This window comes from Lonchura striata, chromosome 4 (genome assembly GCF_046129695.1).
Source record: "Lonchura striata isolate bLonStr1 chromosome 4, bLonStr1.mat, whole genome shotgun sequence".
Lineage (NCBI taxonomy): Eukaryota > Metazoa > Chordata > Aves > Passeriformes > Estrildidae > Lonchura > Lonchura striata.
The window spans coordinates 12,744,504-12,766,400 of record NC_134606.1 but is presented as its reverse complement, the minus strand read 5'-3'; the positions used below and the strand labels follow the sequence as shown (position 1 = coordinate 12,766,400).

Here is a 21,897-nt window from a genome sequence, read left to right as displayed (position 1 = left end):
TAAAATTATGGGCTTGAACTTTCTTTTACTCATTTTTAGGCTAAATTCATGGTTATCTTTTCTGATTTAGAGTGGTATGAATGCAAAAATACAACTTTGTGTATGCAAAATCTAGATGCAACTTTCAGAGACCAAACTAATCTAAGCCATGCCATAGATCTCCCAAAGTCCAGTATAAACAAATTCTGTCAAATATGTTAATGGAGAGTTTTCACCTCATCCATTTGCCAGAGCTGCCTCATGATTTTGCAGTAAAGAGGCAATAAAAAGTATGGTCTGACTTTCAGAGGAGGAATGGTCAGCATGAAATCTATCTGAGTAGAGATGCATTTCATGTTACTGAAACTGTGCAAGACAAAATTCCAGCAAACATTGCAAATTTGCTCTGCTTGCAGTTAGAACTCCAAATATAATAAAACATGAAAATATTGCAAGAAAATTCTTTAGTACACTGTTACTATTTTAATATATTTCCATGCATTTTGCTTAAATTTTATTTTTTCAGTGAGTATTTGAAAAATGGAGCTCAGAATTATAGCTGACCTTTGTTTCTAATGCCTTAAGGATTGTTCTTGGTGGAAAACAAACTGATGAGATCTTTTATGCAAATAGGCTGGCAAAATATCCATGAGATAATCCACTTTGCAATCAAAACTTGTATTTTGCTAGAAGTCTGTGGCTTAAAAAGATATCACATAAAAGTCTGAGAAAGGTGACAGATGTCTTGAAAGAATGAAGGACTGGATTGAAGTCATTGTGGTTGTTTATAGCTTTTTGTGACAATGTCTGCCATGTCATGGTCCCACTATGAAACAGGCTTGACACTTTGATCTCCTTTGTATTACTCAATCAAGTGAACACTTGACTTTTTTTGAGTCATAGTAGTTCAACACTTGCTGATTTGCACTGAGGTGGGGGAAGCCATGGCCAACCAGAGCTGGTTGTTGGCTCCATTTGGGAGTAAGTTCTGGGGTTTGGATTTTATTTTCACTCTGCACCAAAAGGTTTGACAGAAAGAGATTGGGAAAAATAGTGTTCTCTCAGCCTGTGGTGAATGTCACTGACTGGTTAGCTAGGAATTTTGTCTAGGGATTGGGTTCAGGACTCTGCTGTGTTATGGAAGAGGTGTTTATTTTGAAGCTGGCTGTTCTGAGATCTGTCTGTCCCTCTTCACTGCTCACTGCCCAAATGACACAACAGTGGCATGAGGAGTCTTTTGCCTCCCATCTTCTCACCAGTTACAGCAAAATCCCAAATGATCCACACACCCATGGGCATGTTATTTAGCCAGGTGAGACCCAGAACATTCAGCCTTCTGTCTCACCAACACCTGGAGCAGCAGTCTGCGGGATGGGTCTCCAGCTGCCTTAAATCTCTGTAGCATGTCTGGCATCAAGAGCACAGTGCTGACTTAATTTGGTGCAGGAGAAGAGCCAGCAGTGATGCACGGTGAGGACACATCTAGTCATTTCTTTATTATTGCAAATACACCATCTCATTTGGAGATGAAATCAGTGATCTGCTAGGTGTTTATACCCTGTGGTAGCAGGCCTCAGCAATATCATTGTTACCAAGTGCTTCCAGTCAGCATTCATATGTATTAGATGTGAATAAAACTGTATTAGATCTTTCATTTTAAAATTAATGTGTTGTCAGCAAAGAGGAAAACAAACGTTAGTAAGTCAGAGAGTCATTGAGAGAGCCTCTGAGAGACAACATCTCCTCTATGTTGTCCTGGCTACAAAGAATAGTTGAACGATTTATCAGACTGAGTTCAGACTGATAAATCTGATGATTTACCAAACTGCAGTATCATGAAGAGCTGAATATATGGGGTGTGAATCAGGAGTTTAATTCCTCCTAAAATACCGTTGTGTATGCAATGTGTTCAGGTTTCCATTACTATTGCACCCAGCAACATGACAGAGTGGGCTTTTCTAGGTTAACCTGTGGCCCCAGGAGTTTGCTAGAAAAGGAGACAGTGCTGAAGGGACAGGAATTCCCAGGCACGTGTGAATGGATGCAGAAGTGCAGAGATCAGTACTCTGCCCATTCCCCTTGGAGATGCCTTGCAATGCCTCTGTGTTTGTTGATGTGATCAGTAGTGTGTATGTTGAATGTGGCAATCATTTCAGCAATAGGACTATTCTTACTGCAGGGACAAGTTTAGCCATAAATAGAGTAAAACCCACTACTGTTCTGGTGTATTTATGGAACTTGCAATTTTTATTAATACATCCATGTGTAAAAAATCTATATTTGTCATGCATAATTCTGTGATAGTGGATTTATTTATTATGGTAAAATAATGAATGCTTCTCTGTGTCTTGCAGCTCTATTGTAAATGTTTGCATTTGCATGGATGCTCATCCAGAATTATAAAAACTTTAAAAAGAAAATATCTAAGTTTCAATCTATTACTTGAAGACTTTTCTGAGTAAATTTTTCACTTATACAACAGCTAACTTAATACTGAGATTGCTGGTCACAGGTAAAAGTTACACCAAAACCCCTTATTTTCTCACAGCCTTGCTGCAATTATATTTTTTCCACATTTCTCACATGAACAAAGTATTATTTTATAGCTGGATGGGAGGCATTTCTTATAGACCCTTGGATCCCAGTACACCCAGAAAGGCTTCTTACAGCATACATCATCTCAAATATTCTCAAATGTTGGATCAAATCCGGAATTCTGCCATTTCAAGATGGTATGACTAAACACATTCCTTCTAGAACTGGTTGTATAATGCCAGTGAATAATGTATTGGACAAAAGTTTTCTCATCAAAGGCTGAATAAACTTATTTCAGCCATGAGTAACTCAATCTCCTCCTTTCACAAATGTTACTGTTCATACATTTCAATAAAACCACCTGCCTCCTCACCAAAGCAGACTGCCTGTTTCCATTCAGTGAGTTCTTCCGGCAGTAGCTCCAATGTTGTCCCTTCCAGGATGCCCTTGCAGCTACAGCCTTGGCTCAGAGCAGTGCTGGCCCTGCAAGGCTATGGCTGCTGCCCTGGTAACATGCTCATGCTGAAAAAAAATCACATTTTCTCTTTCTAAGGGGCAAGTGTTAACTGCATTGCCCTCACAAGTTTTCATCATCATCTAGCTCCATTGGTTTTCATCTGTTTAGAGAGGAGGCTGGGTGTAGGCAGATGTCTGGAATGGAAATTGCAGTAACCTTCCAGCACAAATTTAGGATACTGGACTAGCTGTTTGATCAGTGTGCCCAGGACACTTTTATTTTAGTAGGGTTTATTTAATGCAAAACTGTTCATGTGTGTATGTGTACATATATAAGCAACATAATTTTTTTTTTGAGCACAATATGACTGGAATCAGCTTGGCTTGGTAGGTCTGTGTTGTGTGATCACCAGTCTGTTTTCCATTCCTCCAAGTTCTGCTTCCAATGGGGAATAGCACCAGGAGTTATTCCAGCTCTGAGTAACTCAATAGCAGTGCAGGGTGGGCCAAAGCTAATGGAAAATGGTAGCAAATTGAGCATTGCATTTTCCTCTGCCAGATGATCCACTGCAGGGTGAGGTTGTTTTGCTGCTACCAGCTAGACAAGAGTTACTCTGTGTTCAGAACTGGACCTGTTCATTATCATTGAGTCTGCCAAGCTGTTGGACAGTCTGGTGAAATGATTAGACATGTTTAAAATGGGTCTTCCTTGTCTCACTTGTGACAACATACAGCAAAAGAACAAACTCTACTTAAAAGGGTGCCCTTCATAACATTTTCCATTTAGTATGTAAGCAGTAAATAGTTTTGAAAATTTCTTGGAGATTGAAAATTTACCCCTAGATTTTCACAGGTGTCACAGGCAGAATAGTGCCAAACTGAGATTTAGCTGGATATACTAAATGAAACACAGTTCTTTACAGATTTCTGCTCATACTAATAGTCTTTTCCTTTCTGGAAAGTGTGAGTAGATGAAGAAAAAATGTAGTAGGGTCTGAAGTAGATGAACTAGGGAAAATATAACCATCATACAGCTACAGTTCATAAGCAGTATGAAAGATCATAGCAGATCAAGAGCCTCATCCACTGAATTTTCTTAGTGTGTGTTTCCATGTCTCTTCTATGGCATTGTATTATGTTCTATAAACAAGTGCTAGCCCACATTATTCAGAGGAAAAATTACAGGAACTGAGCAATGAGCTACATAAGAGAAGTAAATCAAAACCAGTCAAAAAAGAAGCACCATGCAAACCATAAAGCTCTGAACACCTGCTGAATGCTTATGAGCCGGCAAAGATGAAAAAAGAAAGTGATTCATAAATTCTAGGCACAAAGAGTATTTAAATTTCAGTCATGCACTTAACAAAAATTAGATACCACAAGATACAAATACACAGAGATCAAGCCTTTCAACTTCTGAACAGAGTTCTCTCCCCACAAGAACAAATTAATTTTACTTCTGTTTTGCTACAGAAAAAGTTATTTGATATACCAGATAAGATACTGCTAATAAACGAAGCTGATATGGAAATATACTGAGAATTCCATATACAGAGTATATAAACTACAAATAAAGTAAACCAGACTGTATTGGGAAGAGACACAGGGAGCACTCCAAGGTTCATGATGTCCCATCAGGTGCTCCAGTTCCTTCCACTGGCACAGATGCAATTGTTTATTGTGGGCCTGTGTGCTCTCCCTTCCTCACTGAGGTGAGATACCAGAAGGTGCCCATCACACCCTCACTCCTTCTATTCCCCATGGCTGAGACACCTTCACTGAAGCCAGCAGGGAATTGCCTTTTCCTTACAGTTTTCAAGTGAGTAGATGAAGTCACCTCTTGTCCCTTTCTTTCATCTTCCCTATCTCATTACTGTAACATTGTAGGAATGTGCTTATATGAAATACTTTGTTTAGCCAAGGAAAACTCATCTCAGGAGCCCTAGATAATTTAGAATTTACATGTCTGGTCAATAGTGGGAGATGGACCATGTGACCTATAGCCAGCTTTGCTGACCATCTTGCATTAGGTAACAAAAATAGTGGCTAAAGGTAACCTAAATCAAGTCCATCTTAAATGTGTGTTTGTGGCATACACAGCACAATAGGTGGGTTTCTAATTGATTGAGTCTCTGTTTAAAATCAGACATCCAGGCAAGGGTAGATATGACCTAGACATGTAGAAGTCCACCATGCCCTAGTGATGGCATTGTGATTTTAGAGATTTCTCATGGTTTTCCTGTTGGTTGCGGCTAAATGACAATGAAGTGGGGGAAGGAAGTGGGGGAAACCTTTAAACCAGTGTAAAAAATTATTATTTAGATAATATTGTTTGAAATTCTTTCTAGAAGAATTAATAAGTCCTTCTTCTAAATTTGTCATACATTCCTTTGTGTCTAGATCATATCTACACTTGTCTAGGTCTCAGTTTTTAAACAGAGAAGCAATCAATAAGAAAACCAGCTACTGTGCTGTGTACACCACAAACACAAACACTGGTTGCACTCCCATGTAAATCAGCTGCCATCACCTGTCCACGTTCCTGCTTTTCTCTTCCTGGTTTTCTTCAATAATCCCTTTACATAACCTTTTAGGAAAAGCAGGTTTTAGGGGTCATGACATGTATTAAAATGTTACATATCTCTCATCTCCATAATTTAGCATCCCATTGATGAGTAATAAAATTTAATGCTTTGTTTCCTTCCTTCCTTTCTTCCTTCCCCCACTTCTCAGTATTGAAATTTCAATCATGAATCATTTTTAGACATCCAGACACTGAAGCAGAAAATGCTGAAAAACTACAGCAGAGCTTTATATTCAAGATTATCTCAGGTCTCCACCCACAAATCTGATCTGATTAATACCAGTCTTCTGCTTTAGCATATTGCTAGTTTCTTTGTGGCGAGTTATAAGAGATACCTTTCTTTCACAGAAATCCATTAAAAAATGTTTGGTGTTGCTTTAAAGCATCAAGTGACCTTAGTATGGGTGTCTGCTCCCAGCTGATTTATGCCAGCAAAGACCATATTAATAGCATGTTGGTACTGTTATGCAAAATATAATAATCAAAAGTATTAATAACTACATGCAAATTATTTTTACTAAGTAGTTAAAATGATTAGGCACTCTTCCTACAGAAGCATAACAGTATCCCCTGTCTTATATGACACTGCCTGGCTCACCCTGGTTTTTGGCCTTCGACCTCCTACCCCAGCCCCTCCATGCATCTGAAAGTGGATGAAAGGCTGATCCAGAGAGATCAAATGAGCAATGATGTGAAGTCCCAACTAGCAGAAGAGAGAACAAGACCTAACCATATACAATACAACATTAATCCCTTTTTCTCCAAAGCTTTAGTGTTAGTGTTATAAATATTCTGATACCTCTGTATCTTGGAAATTTCACACCACCATGACTCTGAGCAGGCATGTTCTCTCCACTGAAATGGCAGATTTGCAGGCAGTGTGCTTGAATCTTTCTTGTTTGCTGTCAGTGAAGAAATTTAAAATCTTTGATTAAAGTATGTAGATGGAAAAGGTAATATGGAAAAAGACCGTAAATTTCATGCTAAGCAAAGTATGAACTAAGAGCAACATATGGACAATGGTTTCTTTCTCCTGTTTCTGCTTCAGTGGTGGCAACATATTTTTAGTTTGGATGAGCAACACATACATAAAGTATTCTATCATTTCCCTGGAGATTTCATTACAATGTAATAGATGGAAAAATAAAAAAGACTTTAAAAAAAAGTGCACTTTTATTTGATTTCTTCATGTCTGCAGTAGTTGTCTCAGGTATCTCAGATATTGAGTGAACTGTTCATGATATGGCAAAATATATTTCATTAATGGATATTGCAATTTAGCTTTCTCCATGCCTTGGAAATGCATTCAGTACAGCTTTCAGTACAGCTTTGATATTTCAGGTGAGATGTGGTCTCCTTTGTGCAACTTTTGACTTCACAGATATACTGAGAGATGAGAAAGAGTGAGAGTTGTAATTGCAATCACCTGACAGTTTCTTCTTTAAAAATAAATTATATTGTGAGCATGGACTGCAATTAAGATAAAAATTGCCATCAGTTTTGTTCTGCTGAAATTGCTTTTTCAACATTTTTCCCTTGCATTGTTTCTATCTACCGCTCCTTGGATGCTCCTCACAACATTTCCTCAAGGTTATTTTCAAACATTCTTATATTCTCTGTAAAATCCTGTCCCAACTCCCTTGGATGGTTTTTAGAGAGGACAAAGCACAGCAGCTCAAAGCTTTGATGTTGTATGACAGACAGTGCTACTGATGATCCTCTGCTTCTCCCAACATGTGCATACACAGCTTACATTGATCCCAGGGGAATTTCCTGCGATAATGCAGTGTGTGCTTTCTTGCAGTAGAGGAGACAAGGCAAACCTGCAATTTAGCAGCTGTGATGCTCTTGCACATGAAGAAATACTGTCAGTGGGGAAAGACATTAAAATACTATGCCAAACTGGGACCTTGCAAGGTAGGAAGAGCACTTGGTAGGCAGTGTACATGCAATAAACCAAAATTTATTAAATTGGTTTTAAATTAATTGGGTCATTCTTTATAGTGAGGATCAAAATCATCTCTACAGTCTGACTAGTAATAATGAGGAATAGCCTCTATCCAGTGGCTACCCATTTTAATTCAGACATTTAGCTCTTCATTTTGTTATAAATGTGAAATTTTTGTAGTGTTCTGCATGCAGAGGAGTTCCTTTCTAGCCCAAGACAAACACAATACAAAACTGGAACATCTCTCTTTTTTGGCCTTTCAGAGTGACTATCCTGTGTCTATTCACTTTAGAGTCTCAAATTTTATTTCAGTGATATTCTTAGTGTACATGTCACATTTTTTTAGGTTTGGGGTTTTAATTATGGACACAGATATATTAGAAGATAAATGTGAAGATTTTATGATAAAACTGTGGGCCCTCTTTTTATACTCAGATACTGTCTTTGCTATCAGGCTGAGTCTAGATTGCAAATATTTTGGGCATCTACTCTTTGGATAGACAGTAGGGAAATAGAGACATTGATGGTAAGAAAATGGACTTGAGGGCACCAAAACAAGGACATCTACCTATATCAAGTGGGGCAGAGATGTCCAGAGGGGAGCTAGGGTGGCTGAGGAAAAGCCCAGGGGGTGCAGAGTGTGATGTAGAAGTGGGCAAGAGAAAACTGCTATGGAAAGACTCAGGCTCTAAAAGCCAAAGTTAGGAAGAAGCAGAGGGAGTGAACAGAGGGCTGCAGTAACAGGGGAAACAGGAAATAGGGGCTTGGTGGCTGTGTGGGAATTCCCATTCAGTGGGTTAAGATTTACTGAAGGCTCAATGGTTTGGAGTATGTCTGCCTTTGTCATTGTAGGGTCAAACAGCTTTATTTACCAGCTGTGAAAACCTCTGCTCAGAGCTCTGCAGGTAAAAATTAATACACTGACAAAAAGATCCACCTCTCTGTGTATTTCTAGAAAAGCTGATGATGTGGGGAAATGCAGTTTTATATTTCCTATGTTTCTCCCCCAAGTTGCTACAATAATTAAGATATGATCTTCATTATAAATACCAGATCAGGACTACTCAATGTGTGTCAGAGGTCCATTTTGAATGAAATCCAATAAAAAATAATGGATGTATTTTCAATAATCAGTAACAATTACTAATAGAGTCACTTAACAAGACTTGCTGAGTGGAAAAGCTATTGCCAGGATGCTGCATTTCTCAGCTTTTATGCTAATTAAATGTATTAGTTATCTAGAATTCTGCCTTTAAAACCCACAGAGAGTCACAGCTTGCCTCTTAATTTGAGATGCTGGAGAATTTTCCCCTGGTGGTGCTCCTTCAGCTGTCTTCTACAAATCTCCTAAGCCACAGAAATGCTTTACAGATGCACCCCAATGCAAACACATGCACTTACATATGTAAAGAGAGTTAACACTAATTAAAGTACCAGCTTATTTCCCTGAGTCCCAGAGTAACTCTGCTGCTGAAACTAAGAATTATGAGTATGTACTTAAGGAAGTACATTTCCAGCAAACTGTCTTTTATCCTGTCATTATTGTTTAATATTTGCTTTTGGAAGAAACTAATAGCATATGAGACGTACAGCTGAGAAATGGAATTATTAAACCTTAGCTGTCTAGATTTTGGAACCCGTACATCAGACCACTGCAACTCTTCAGTTAATGGGGTTGGTCACTGCCTGTTGTTCCCTCCTATGAAACACTTGTCTCCTTACATGAGACAAGGTGTTAACTCCTCAAGCAGAAATGTGGCTCCAGTTGTACACAAGCAACAAAATATTGTACCATGGTGTGGATTTGCCAGGTTCCCTGCATGCCACAAGCAGCTGAGTTTGTGAAGTCCACCTGCCTTGGAGGGAAACAAAGGATCCCCAGGCTCTTTGAACAGACATCTCCCTCTAAGCCTCATTCAGATAGAAGACAATACAGATCTTCAGAAGGTTCATGCTGCAAATTAGAAGGATGGGGTTTTTTTGACTGCAGCAACTAAAAAAATTCTGAAGTGTGCAAGGTGGTTTAAATACAGCACAATTAATCATGTATGAAGGATTGCGTTGTTCATGGTGTGAGATGACGTCAAACAAGACAATGAGAGCCCGGAGTGTGACTCCTGCAAGAGGCTTAAACACCTGCCTGCACTTCTGTGATAACACCTTACAATAATTTGACTTGAGAACACCCCCAGTTGTTTTCATAATTTCACACAGCATGGAAGATTTTTCTTATGTCTTTAAAAACTTAGTCCACAGCTCACCAAGATTTAAATGAGGGAGTCTGTACTTTCCTAGTTGTCTGCCCAAACAAGCCAACCTAGCCAAAAAATCTATAGACCTAAAAGAATCCATAAAGCTTTCAGTTAATCTAAAAATAGGCAGTCATATGAATGGCTTCTGTACTCCAGTGACTGTGATTTTTATACATCTGATGGCAATAAATGGGTATATAGATGCCTAATTCGCAATAAAACCTAATCCAAGTGTTTTAACCTGAGATCAGAATCCCAAATATATTTTCACTTGAATAAAGAGCAAGAATAATCCTTATAATCATTTCAGTGAAAGTAGTTACTGTGGCAGCAGTTTCTCTGCACAGAGCCTAAATTCACCTTCAATCCAACTGTATTTTGCCTAGTAATCCTGTTAGCCAGGCACTGCAGTCTGTAGGCTCAAACAGTATTGCCAGTTCCAAGATTCCTCATCCAGATTCTTCAAGAGATGTTAGAATACTTGTCTGTTTGATTTCAGGCAACAAGCAATATGTTGTTGACACCAGCTAGAATAGAGAAACATTTTAGAAGGGTGATGTACTGAACTAGGAGTTGAGTTTGGGTCAAATGTTGCCTGTCATGTCTCATCCATTGTAAATAGCAATATGCAGTAATACACATATTTATTGCTCTGTGAGTTTGTTTGCAAATGTCCCTTCTTAGAAGCAGACAAAATTATTTTTACAAGTAGCTTATTACTAAGATATGTGAAGCTCAACATATAAAAGTGTCATGGGACATGCTACTGACATTTCAGGTAGGATCAGGTCAGATTTTTAATAATTTATGAAAGATATTTTTCTTTTCTAGAATAGACTGCACCTCCCTTCCTGGTCTACTGCAGTAATCTTCTGCATACATCAAATTAATAAAATTACCCAGAAGGGGAAGCATATGCAGGACGTCAAAGTTCACTTGCCTGTGGAACACATTCAATATCCTCTTAGTGATATGTTCTGGCTGTGTATATTATGGGTTTCCAGGTGGTCAGTTTGAGGAAGAAAGGTCCAAATACTCATACCCATGTCATGGGCACAAGCCAGCAGGAGATGCTGTCAGCAGTGAGGGTGATTTGGGGCTTCAGATCAGAGTGAACCACACAGCCCCACATGGTTGTTTTCTGATTGTCTGCAGCTCTTCTCCCTGCTGCACTGCTGCTGAAACTCAGAGCAGCAGCAAATGTGCTTCTTGGGAAGTTTCACTGCTGCATTGAGCCCATGCACTTGCTGAAAGCCTGAAACCTTCAGAAGTTGCTGTTCCTTTCCTTGCCCTGCACATGAAGAGCACCGTGCTGAACCACACTTCAGTTGCCAGCCATGCTGACTGTCATTGGCAGCACTATGGTATGGATGAAGGAAACAGCTGTTAAATAATGTGATAATATTATTGTGGGTACTGTTGTTCTAGCAGGTGGTGCTTGAACTTTTAGGTATAGAAGTTGGTAGAGGGTTTAAGGTAAATATTAGGGATATTATACAGCAATTACACACTTAAGAATAGTGGCTGACAAGCACACCTGTGTGCTTGGAATTTTGTAAATTTTCTTTTTGAATTTGCCTGATAAGCTGAGCAAACTCCTGGGGATGCAATACATCTGAATGGATCTATTCCATATTTAATGCAGAGAAAAACAAAGGAACAGCTATATAAATTTCAGTCATTACAAAACATCGCACTTATGGTGCTGGCTTTTTACAACAGATGAAGCCAAATGTGCTTATCAGTAACAATGATATCCTGATTTGTCTTTAGGCAGAGGGCAAATGTCATCAATTTCTTCTCTCATTTAGTTTCACACATGGATATCTGCCTATGTATATTGGAAGAGAGCCTATGCCTCCTACTAGAAGGAGACTGATAATGCAGTTGCTGGCAGAGTACACCAAGTACATTCTCCCTTATTTCTAGTCAAAAGCTCTCTACACAGAGTCATGGAAGAAAGCACCACCATTGCAATGCATACACTTTCCTGCTGTACCAGATAATTCTTTCCAAATGCCATGCTCCAGTTCATGCCTAATGAGTCGTGCCCTTCCCATGGTTATCAGAGGTGTCACCTGCTCTTAAAAGCTGATTCACACAGAGTGGTTTGACCCTTGTACATGTACACACAAAAGGTCTCAGTAATACTTGACTCTGCAACACAGAAAATATTACAGTCATCAGCTGTGAGATTATCAAAAATTACTGCTCTGGGGTGATTTTGAACAACTCCTCCACGTCATCTGAAGAAGCATTTGGCTGAAGAAGCTTTTTATTTGAAATACAGTGGTTGGCATCATCAGTGCTGACAGCTGTCCCAGGTTCAGTGCTGCATGGAATTCCAAGACCTGTACCTGTGTAACATTAATTCTAGAAAACAGGTCTTGCAAAGGAAGTGTAACATTTTTCATTACTTTAAGTTCTTCAGGCAAAATGAAAACTGAGCATTAGACTGCCTGCAACTTGCTTGTGCTTCTAGATGTTTAGTTGAAAAAGAATCATTGTGTCAGGAAGACAAATCCTGGGTGATATAGCCTGGGAATTGTTATAGAAAAGCTCAGTTTATAAGGCTGCAGTGGAACTTTCCAATCCCATTCTCTGAGATATCATACACTACAGCACACAGGAGACAAAGTACAGATTCACAGACTCCTTTGGGCAAATCTTTCTAGCTTTTATAACATTTAAGAATCTTTGCCTATTTTTCTTGCTACTGCAGTATATAATTACCTCTGTTGTGAAGCAATTTTGGGATATTCAATAAGAACAGTATAATGAAATAATCTGTGTTTAATGTTTTTATTTTAATTTGACAAATGTGCAAATTCAGAAGTTGAATGTAACCAAAGAAGACTATTTTCTGGCAATATATACCCAGGAATTTGAAAGGTTAACTATATTATTCCTTTATTTTAAAAAGGTAATTTTCTTCAACCTGGGATAACAGTATATACTACAACTATTTATCCGAGATAAAACTGACAAATACAGTGTTTCCAAAGCCCACTGGCCATCCAGACAAATGTAGATATCATTACTGCCACCTATTGCTACAAGGAAAGAATTGTTTTCATATTTATATATTTCCGCATGGGGATAAAATTGGAAAATAACAAGCTTTTTCCAGATAAGGCATTTGTAAATAAACATGCTTTGATATCTTCTTTGACAGCTTTATTTGCAGAGCTGTATGAAATTGGCTAGTACAACCATTAAGAAAATCCAACATTGGCATGAAGACCTGGTAAAAATAGTACCAAACTAGAAAGGAACTCCAGGCACCACACAACCCAGCATCACAGTAACTTGTTGCTATATAAGTGGCACTACAATCCCAAGCCTTGGGCCAGCTGTCCAGATATTCTTTACATGTACATAGGGAGAGGTAGGGCCTCCAGAGGCCTTCATGGGTGACAGCTTTTTCACTTGTGAAAATTATTACAGCACTTATATATTTCATACAGAGTAGACAATGGCCTTGCCACACAAGTTGTCCCACAGAAGGAAAAGGCTCCAAAATGTGATAATGGACTGGATGATGGGAGTTTGATTAGGAGCATATGAATGCTTGCTACCAGACAAGTAGTTGGAAGTAGTTATGGATTTTTGTTTCTGCATTAAAGCCCAGGAAGGGGAATTGCAGATAAAACCAGAATAATCTAATACCTCATCTTCTCAGCTTATTTTCAGTTTTATTGAATTGCTTAAATTTCAAAACTACAGTGATGCACAGAGTCATATCATGCAACAACATTCATTTGAGCAGGAATAGAAGGCTCTGAAAATCTTTTTATGGAAGGACATAGTGGCAGCAATTAGTATTGAGATCTAAGTGAGTAGTATGTGAACAGGCAATCAGAAGCCTGGAGCTGTCAAAGTATTTCATTCCCATTCATCTAATTGTAAATAACTGTAAAAAACTCTGAGATTCTTCTTATGATCTTTTTTAAAACCATTGAGTAGTTCTGGAAACTAGGAACAGTGTTGGTCAAGAACAGAAAAATCAAAAGATAAAGTGATGACTTGTTGACAAAGGGAAGAAAAGATTCATCACACTTCATTAAGGCTGTTTCTTGAGCAAGTTCTCCAGGTAGATGTCCTGCACAGTTCAGCTCTGGAAGTTACCTCATTTCTGGGCCACCCTCACAGAAGCAAAACATGTTTGGAGAAATTAATCTCTTGGGTGTACAGTAGTTAATATATATTGACTTTTCTTTTTTCCAAAGCATCAATAAATTCAGCTAAACAGAACCTCAATATCTATGCAGTCACTTCTTTTATGAACTGCATGCCTTAGATATTGGTATTATTTGTGAGTGTAATAAAAAATAGAAAGGAAATAAAGTCCCTCTCTGTGAGAATCAGAATTTGTTTACATTTCTTTCCATAACTAGGAGAAAACCCTTTATCATACATTATAAGGTTCACTTCAGTGCTCTGATCCAGTGATGTCTTATGTGAACTCAAATAATTGTCAGCTCAAGCTTGTATTTCCCAACTCAGTGCCCTTTTTATGGCTGTTGAGAACTGCTATGCACCTAGTATTGGTCTTAAAGCCTATTTCTATGTAAAGGAACAAAAATTATCATTCAACACAAACTGCATGATTAATAAAAAAAACTTTAACTCAATATTTTAAGGTTTATCCTACACAACAGTTGGGTTGTTAGCACTAAAGAGAAACATTTACTAAAAACCTTGATTAGAGTGGGAACAAAGTTGACTGAAGCCAGCGTAATCCTTCCACTGATCTCAAGGGCCTTTGTCTGAATCTATCCTTTGTCTGAATTCTAATCCTTCTTTTGCATCCTTTTGAGAATGCAAAATCCATCTAATTTGATTTCTCTGTGACATGTTGAAACTATCTTTGAGGAAATAAACCTTAGCATTCTGCAAGGACATGGGCTGCCTTCACTGCCAGCCAATGAATTTTCAATGATTCACAAAAAATTTTGGTTTACTACACCCAGACTGAGACAAACAGGTCTTGTGACCCATGGAGTTTTGTTGTCCATGGTCTCTAGGCATCACCACTGCCCTGGAGGAGGAGGTGGACAGTGTCTGTATTTTCTGTAGAAGTGTTATTCAATTAGATTAATCTTAGCTGGACTAACTCTAGCTGGTAGTTCTGTTATTCACTTCTATGGCTAAATCTTTGCTTAAGCTTCAGAAGCATTTCTTATGAAATTATGTCTTGTAATCAACCTGAGTTTAATTCTCTGCTGTATAAATAAAATGCTGTTAGTTTAGCTTACTTTGGTTTTATGGATTATGAAACCACATTCATGTTCCAAAAGCAAATAGAGAAGTTTTTTGGCCACTATTATTTTTCTCATCACATCTATCAGGTCTCTGCTGTTAACTAAGCAATCTAATTTATTTGTTCTTTATTCACAAGGAACTTTTTTGTTTAGCCTTAGATATTTTCTTTTTTGACTGTTTTCTTACAGATCCTAAGAAATTATATAACCAGAAGGAACAATGTTAATTTAAATTACTGCATAGCACATTTTTTTCAATGATTTTGTGTAACCTACTTAAAATTAGTTGTTTTCAATGTAAAGTGGTAGCCAATGAACAACCTATCAATTTTTTCCTGAGAAAATGTGGCAATTAATGGTTGAATTCACCAGACATACTCCTTTCTTTTGTAGATGGATGTTCCAAGTCCAGTCAGTAAAAACAGAGACAAAAAGTTATGAATTCCTGATTGATCATATCACATTAAACTTTTTTTTGAGATTGTACTGAATTTCAAGCTTTAGAGCAAGTGGCATAATTACATGTTTTTCAGTTTATTATAATTATTTAATCTAATAAGGGATGCAAAAGTGTGACCTCTGGAAGGTTAATTATGGTCATTAATCAAGGTGAGCAATTCAGATTCTCCCATTTTGATGTATATACACATATATATATAATTCCTGTCATTTTATCTGACACTAGCAATGCAGTCACCTAGATTTGGTCATTCCTATTGAGATTTCTGAGAGTCCTCTTCAGGTGATATAATCATCATTCTTTTACCACTTACATAGCTAATAAATACTGTTACACCTCTCCAGTGCTGAACTGCAGGGCATTTCAATTTTAACCTCATCTCAAGATGAAGATAGGCTATTTATTCCTTCTATTTCCTTCATGAGCATTCAAGCCCCATGATAGAATTTAAGACATGAAAGCTCTCACTAGCTGCCAGCTACCATGGACTATATCAAAGACTCACTAAATTCCACATGTACAGCTCTCTCACTGTTTTCTTCATTCTTCGTGAACTTCCTGGCAGTCCAAAGGAAGGGAAGTAAGACAGCCTTTGAATTTGGATACATTATTTTTCACAGACTCAGACTAATTCATAGTGGAAGGGACCTCCAGACACCTCTGGCATAATGATCTACCCAAAGCAGGGACAGCCTTCAGGTCAGAACAGGTTATTTGGGATTTATCCAGTCAGGTCTTGAAAACCAACAAGGATGAAGACTGCATGACTTCTCCACCTCTTGATTTAGGAAGCTGCTTCTACTTCACTTAATAACATCAGAAACAAACTGATGGAAAAGGTAATTAAAACTGCAGATTCTTGAACCTAAGTCCTTTGTAACCATTGTGAGACTTTTCAGGGAGGACACTCTGACTGGCAATGAACACGAGCTGAGCCACGTGCATGGCTTTACTCCATGCAGAGAGAAAATCTTCTAGCACATGGGATGCACACAACCTGATATTATAAAAGATACAAGCAGATTATTAATCGTTCTTTCCTACTTGGAAATTATATGCAGCATCTTCTTACTCAACTTTCATCCTTCAGGCAGGTTTTTTTAAATATTTTTAGCTAAGGCAATTGAAGAAATCTAGAAATGGTTTCATGGGAAATATCAACAAATGGCAATTAAATTGTGAGGGTTTTCATTTTCTTTTCTCAATTGTTTGCACCTTTGAGTTTCTTGAGCCAGTTTTTAGTTATGCCTTGTCCTGTCACTGAGAAAGAGACATTGAAGGTTTCTGTACCCTCATTCCTATGTGGCTCTGTTATTTTTGCATGCAAAAACAGCTGGAGTAGTACTGGTGCATACTGACAAAGTTGTATTTATGAAATCGGTATCAAGGATGCTTCCATAGTTCTGCTGATCATTGCTTGAAGAACTATTAGAGAGAAGCCCAGGGCATGTTTCAATCCTAATGATGGTATGATCCTTGTAAAAGTCCTTCAGTTTCTTCTATGAGCTGGTTCAAAGTACTTGGATTATGAAATTAGTGTTTCGATTAATTCTCTTAACTAGGGATATGTGTAACAGGAAAACCCTGAAGTTAAGGTGCTGATTTCACACCCTGCTGTTTAAACATCTTGTTTAAACAGTGGTTTAGTGAATTAAATTACAGTATTTATCTAGAAGAACTAAATATAATAGACTTCAGAAGCCCTCAGTTCTGAATACATCCAGTAACTTGTAATGCACCTGGGGTTGCCAAGTCTTCCCCTCGACCCTCCTGAAGCCTCTCTGCCCTGCCCCTGGCTGGCAGTGGTCAGTGCAAGGGGAGAGCAGCGCCTGTGTGTCTCTGCAGTCCTTGGAGCTCTCAAGCAGCTGCCTCTGGCAAGCAGAGCTTTAGTGCCCATGGTGCCACCCAGCAGAGAGCTGCTGAAGGCACACTGCACTGTGACCCCCGTGTGTCCTGTCACCCAGCAGAGAGCTGCTGAAGGCACACTGCACCGTGAGCCCCTGCTTGTCCTGTCACCCACAGAGAGCTGCTGAAGGCACACTGCACTATGACACCATGCTTGTCCTGTCACCCAGCAGAGAGCTGCTGAAGGCACACTGCACTGTGAGCCCATGCTTGTCCTGTCACCCACAGAGAGCTGCTGAAGGCACACTGCACTGTGACACCATGCGTGTCCTGTCACCCACAGAGAGCTGCTGAAGGCACACTGCACTGTGACACCATGCGTGTCCTGTCACCCACAGAGAGCTGCTGAAGGCACACTCTGCACTGTGACCCCCATGTGTCCTGTCACCCAGCAGAGAGCTGCTGAAGGCACACTCTGCACTGTGACCCCCGTGTGTCCTGTCACCCAGCAGAGAGCTGCTGAAGGCACACTGCACCGTGACACCATGCTTGTCCTGCCACCAAGCAGAGAGCTGCTGAAGGCACACTCTGCACCGTGACACCATGCTTGTCCTGTCACCAAGCAGAGAGCTGCTGAAGGCACACTCTGCACCGTGACACCATGCTTGTCCTGTCACCAAGCAGAGAGCTGCTGAAGGCACTCTGCACCGTGAGCCCCTGCTTGTCCTGTCACCCACAGAGAGCTGCTGAAGGCACTCTGCACCGTGAGCCCCTGCTTGTCCTGTCACCCAGCAGAGAGCTGCTGAAGGCACACTGCACCGTGAGTCCTGCTTGTCCTGTCACCAAGCAGAGAGCTGCTGAAGGCACACTCTGCACTGTGACCCCCGTGTGTCCTGTCACCCACAGAGAGCTGCTGAAGGCACACTGCACCGTGAGTCCTGCTTGTCCTGTCACCTGCCCTGTGAGTCGTGCACCTCGCACATCGCCAGGCCTGTGACCCCAGAACTGCAGTGTCTTACTGCATAAACTGGTTTACCTTTGGGCTTATAATAGCCCACGCCTTTCACTTGCTGTAAGAGCATTCAAGCTATCCTGTTTGAGGTCAGAGGCAGGGCTGTGGGGCCAGCAGGCTGCCTCAGGGACTGAGGGGCTGTGCTGCTGCGTGCAGGGCCGTGTGCCCTGCGGTGCCTGCCCCCAGCTGCATCCTGCCTCTGAGCAAAGTGAGCAGAGCAACAGTGGGGAGCATCCCTTCGCTGGGAAAGCCTTTATGGTTTGTGCACATCTGTATCAAGTATCAGCCACTGCCTGAATTAGTCATGGAAGGATAAGCACAGATCTAATTTTATCACTCGACTTTCTGAACATTACTGACACAAACTGAATGAAGAATATATGTGATGTTACATACTGTTGTCAAGGGGATTTGTCAATGTTTTTTCTGGTGGCTATAAAAATGTATAGACTGTTTAATGATGAAATACCATAGCAGATATTCAAATTGTTTGAATTGATCTTCTTTTTAAAAATGATAAAAAAGGCACTGTCTTGTAATGAGCAATCCCTGGGTGCTGTATTTTTATACACATAGCAATAGCTCATAAAGATGAATTTCCCCTTTTGATCAGTTTTATTCTTGGTGAAGTGCTAATGACTGTATGATTCTTCATTTTCTTAAACTGGGGAAAAGAGTTTGGAGTGCTGTTGAATGTATCACAGATTTTAGGAAGCCACAAGGAGACCCAAATGTACTTGTGTATGACCCCAATCTTTTTACCCACATGAGAAATACGGAGTTAGTTTGTGCTTGTTAAAATTCATGAAGGAAAAGTTTAAAATATTTAATTCAGCTGTCAAAATATTACTTACTTACTTACTTTCATGTAAAGCTATTGTTGTATTTTCAAGTCATGAATCAACCACAAAGACTGTTCAACAGGAAATCACAATTCCAACTCTTATCACAAAACTATTATCAGAAACCAAGGACCATATTGTCACTAGAAAATATAGAAATCATATGAGCAATAGCTCTTTCAAAAGATCTTTCATCACTTGAGAGATTAGATATAACATTGCATTTAGAATTTCATAGAATCTCCTATGCTAATTTAAACAAATTCAACAAAATACAATCATGTTTCATAATATAAACAAATATATTTATTCCTGCAGTTTGTCTCACAACTTCACCCGTATGAAATCAAGGAAGGAAAGATTATAGTGTGATACATGGTATTCCAAGTGATTACAGGGGAAAGGAAAGAGAATTCATAGTCTGGAAGATTTTGGGTGAAATAGACTCTAGGACAGATGTTCCTTTTATTACACAAATAACTAGAACTGCTGCTGAATCAGACAATTATAGGTAGCATGTAAATTGTGCAGAAGACAGTATTTCACAATGAAATATTTATATAACTTTAAATTTCCATTCCAGATAGTTCTTCATAATGAGATCCTGTTCCTCACACAGACATGTATATATATGCATTCTACATTATTTCCAAATGTGCAGAAAATTATTCAAACTAATTTCTTATTCATACTGTTTTTCCTCAGCTTCCACTACACAAATTATAAAAATAATTTTAGAATACTTTATAATTTCATATGAATCTCAGCAAGGGCTAGAAAGCATGGAATCCAGAATCCTAAGGAAGGTGTAGGTTTCCTTCTTCCGTCAACAAAGGTGTGAAACCTAGGTGATGACTGAGCTCATATCATGCAAACAATACATATATTATAATTGCTTCTGCTATTTTATTCCTGCATAATGTTTACTTTAGAAGTCCTTCTCTACTTTAGATTTGGAAAAAAAATTCTGGTGTAACACATTTTCCTTTTGCAACACTTTGCTTTTTTAATTATTCCATTTATGGACATGTTTTGAAAAAACTTTCCTAGGAAATGTTCAAATTGGAATAATCAAGCAATCTCTTATCTAAAAGAGATTACAGAGGTGGGAGTGCTTGCAGCTCATTTGCAGACATTCAAAAGCTTATTTTGCCAATTTATGGTTCCTCGTCTATTGAGGTAAAAAAATTCAGTCCAGGGGCCAAAATTGTTGCTCAAGTTGCTCAACTTTTGCCTGGCCGGCAAAGCCAAAAGATGAGATTTCCCTCAACAGGGCCACACCAATGGCAGTAATTCTGGACCAAGAAAGAGGGTGGGAATGCCTGACAGTGGTGGGAAAAAGTTGTTTCTATCCCTTCTCACAGCAGCATGATCTTAGGTCAACAGAAAATAATCCTGAAAGTGCAGCTCTCTAGGGCTATTGCTCTCTTGTGCCAAGAATGACAGAGTTGAGCTGATGGTTCAGCCTGTCATAATCTCCACCTTCCCTTATCCCTGCTCCTTTCCCCTGCGTGGTACTTGGTCACACAGCCAACTGGGGACCTGGGAGTGACAGCAGAGCTGCTGGACATACTTAGTTAGCACAAGACAGATCACAGGACTCTGCTGTATGTGAGTGACCATGCATGGCAGATTAGCAGGGTCTGGCAGACAGGGAGAACCACCTATGCTTCCAATTAAATGATTTCTGTCAAATGTGGAGTCCCTGAAGCAATCAGGCACCTTCTAGATGCAAATCTGCCTTCTCATTTTACTGCTGCTATAAAGAATAAAGGACATAATCTTGAAAACCAGACCCATGTCAATGCTAACCATATGAAAACAAAACTACAATAAATGGAAACCCAGAGAGCCTCTTTAGTATGTTTTCTCAAGGGCAGCAAAAATACGTAGATAAAAATAATTTGCCTTTATGTATTATATGGTTTTCATTTGGTTTGTAATGATTTAAGTGATTTAGTCTTCATACTCAAATGGGGAAAACTTTTAAATTGAAGATTTCCTTTGGGTATAAAATGTAATGTTTTCCTTTCCTTATTTTCCAGAGACATCAAACCTGACAACATACTACTGGATGAACATGGTAGGTTTCTCTCAAAATCTCTAATTCCTGAGATCTCAGTGACATACTTATGCCATGCTTGGTAAATCAACCTCCAATATTGAATTCCTACCTAAATCTGGGCTTTCTCAGAAAACCTTGTGGATTTTGTGGTTTTCCCTCCTATTGCCAAAGAAATGTGCAGATCAGAAATTTTCAAGGTCTGAATACAAATGAATTTAATATGAATTGAGATCAGCAGGGACACTTGGAAAAAAAAGTTAGTATTTTGTTAACAGGATTCTGTGAATCACCACAACCATTTTTTAGGTGACTACTAATATAATAGTACCAAGCAATTTACATTCTCCTTTAGAACTTCTGAAGGGCCAAGAAGTTCCACATAGCAAATTATTTCTCACCTAGATATCTAAAATATTTAGATAGGAATTATGGAAATTTGACTGCAAAGTTTGTCTCCATACATGTAGCTCTGGCTTAAATAGCATAAAAAGGAGCAGACAACAATAAACAGTTTTGAACTTTAACTATTAATTCCATATTCTTAAAGATAAAAGACATGGTATGAAAGAAAAACAGCTTATTTCTTTAAACTTAAATTTTAAACATATACTCTCTCCAATAAGTATTCAGTTCAAATGTCATATATCTTCTTGCA

General features: G+C 38.9%; 1 protein-coding gene across 2 annotated transcripts in view; it reads left to right on the top strand.

Moving 5' to 3' along the window:
• STK32B (serine/threonine kinase 32B) overlaps positions 1 to 21,897 on the top strand; it is a 157,318-nt gene that overhangs the window by 86,552 nt on the left and 48,869 nt on the right. For both annotated transcript variants that reach the window (XM_031504578.2, XM_077782762.1), the window contains one exon: positions 21,223 to 21,260. In XM_031504578.2, the coding sequence (XP_031360438.1) occupies positions 21,223 to 21,260 (38 nt within the window). The remainder of the gene's footprint in view (positions 1 to 21,222; positions 21,261 to 21,897) is intronic.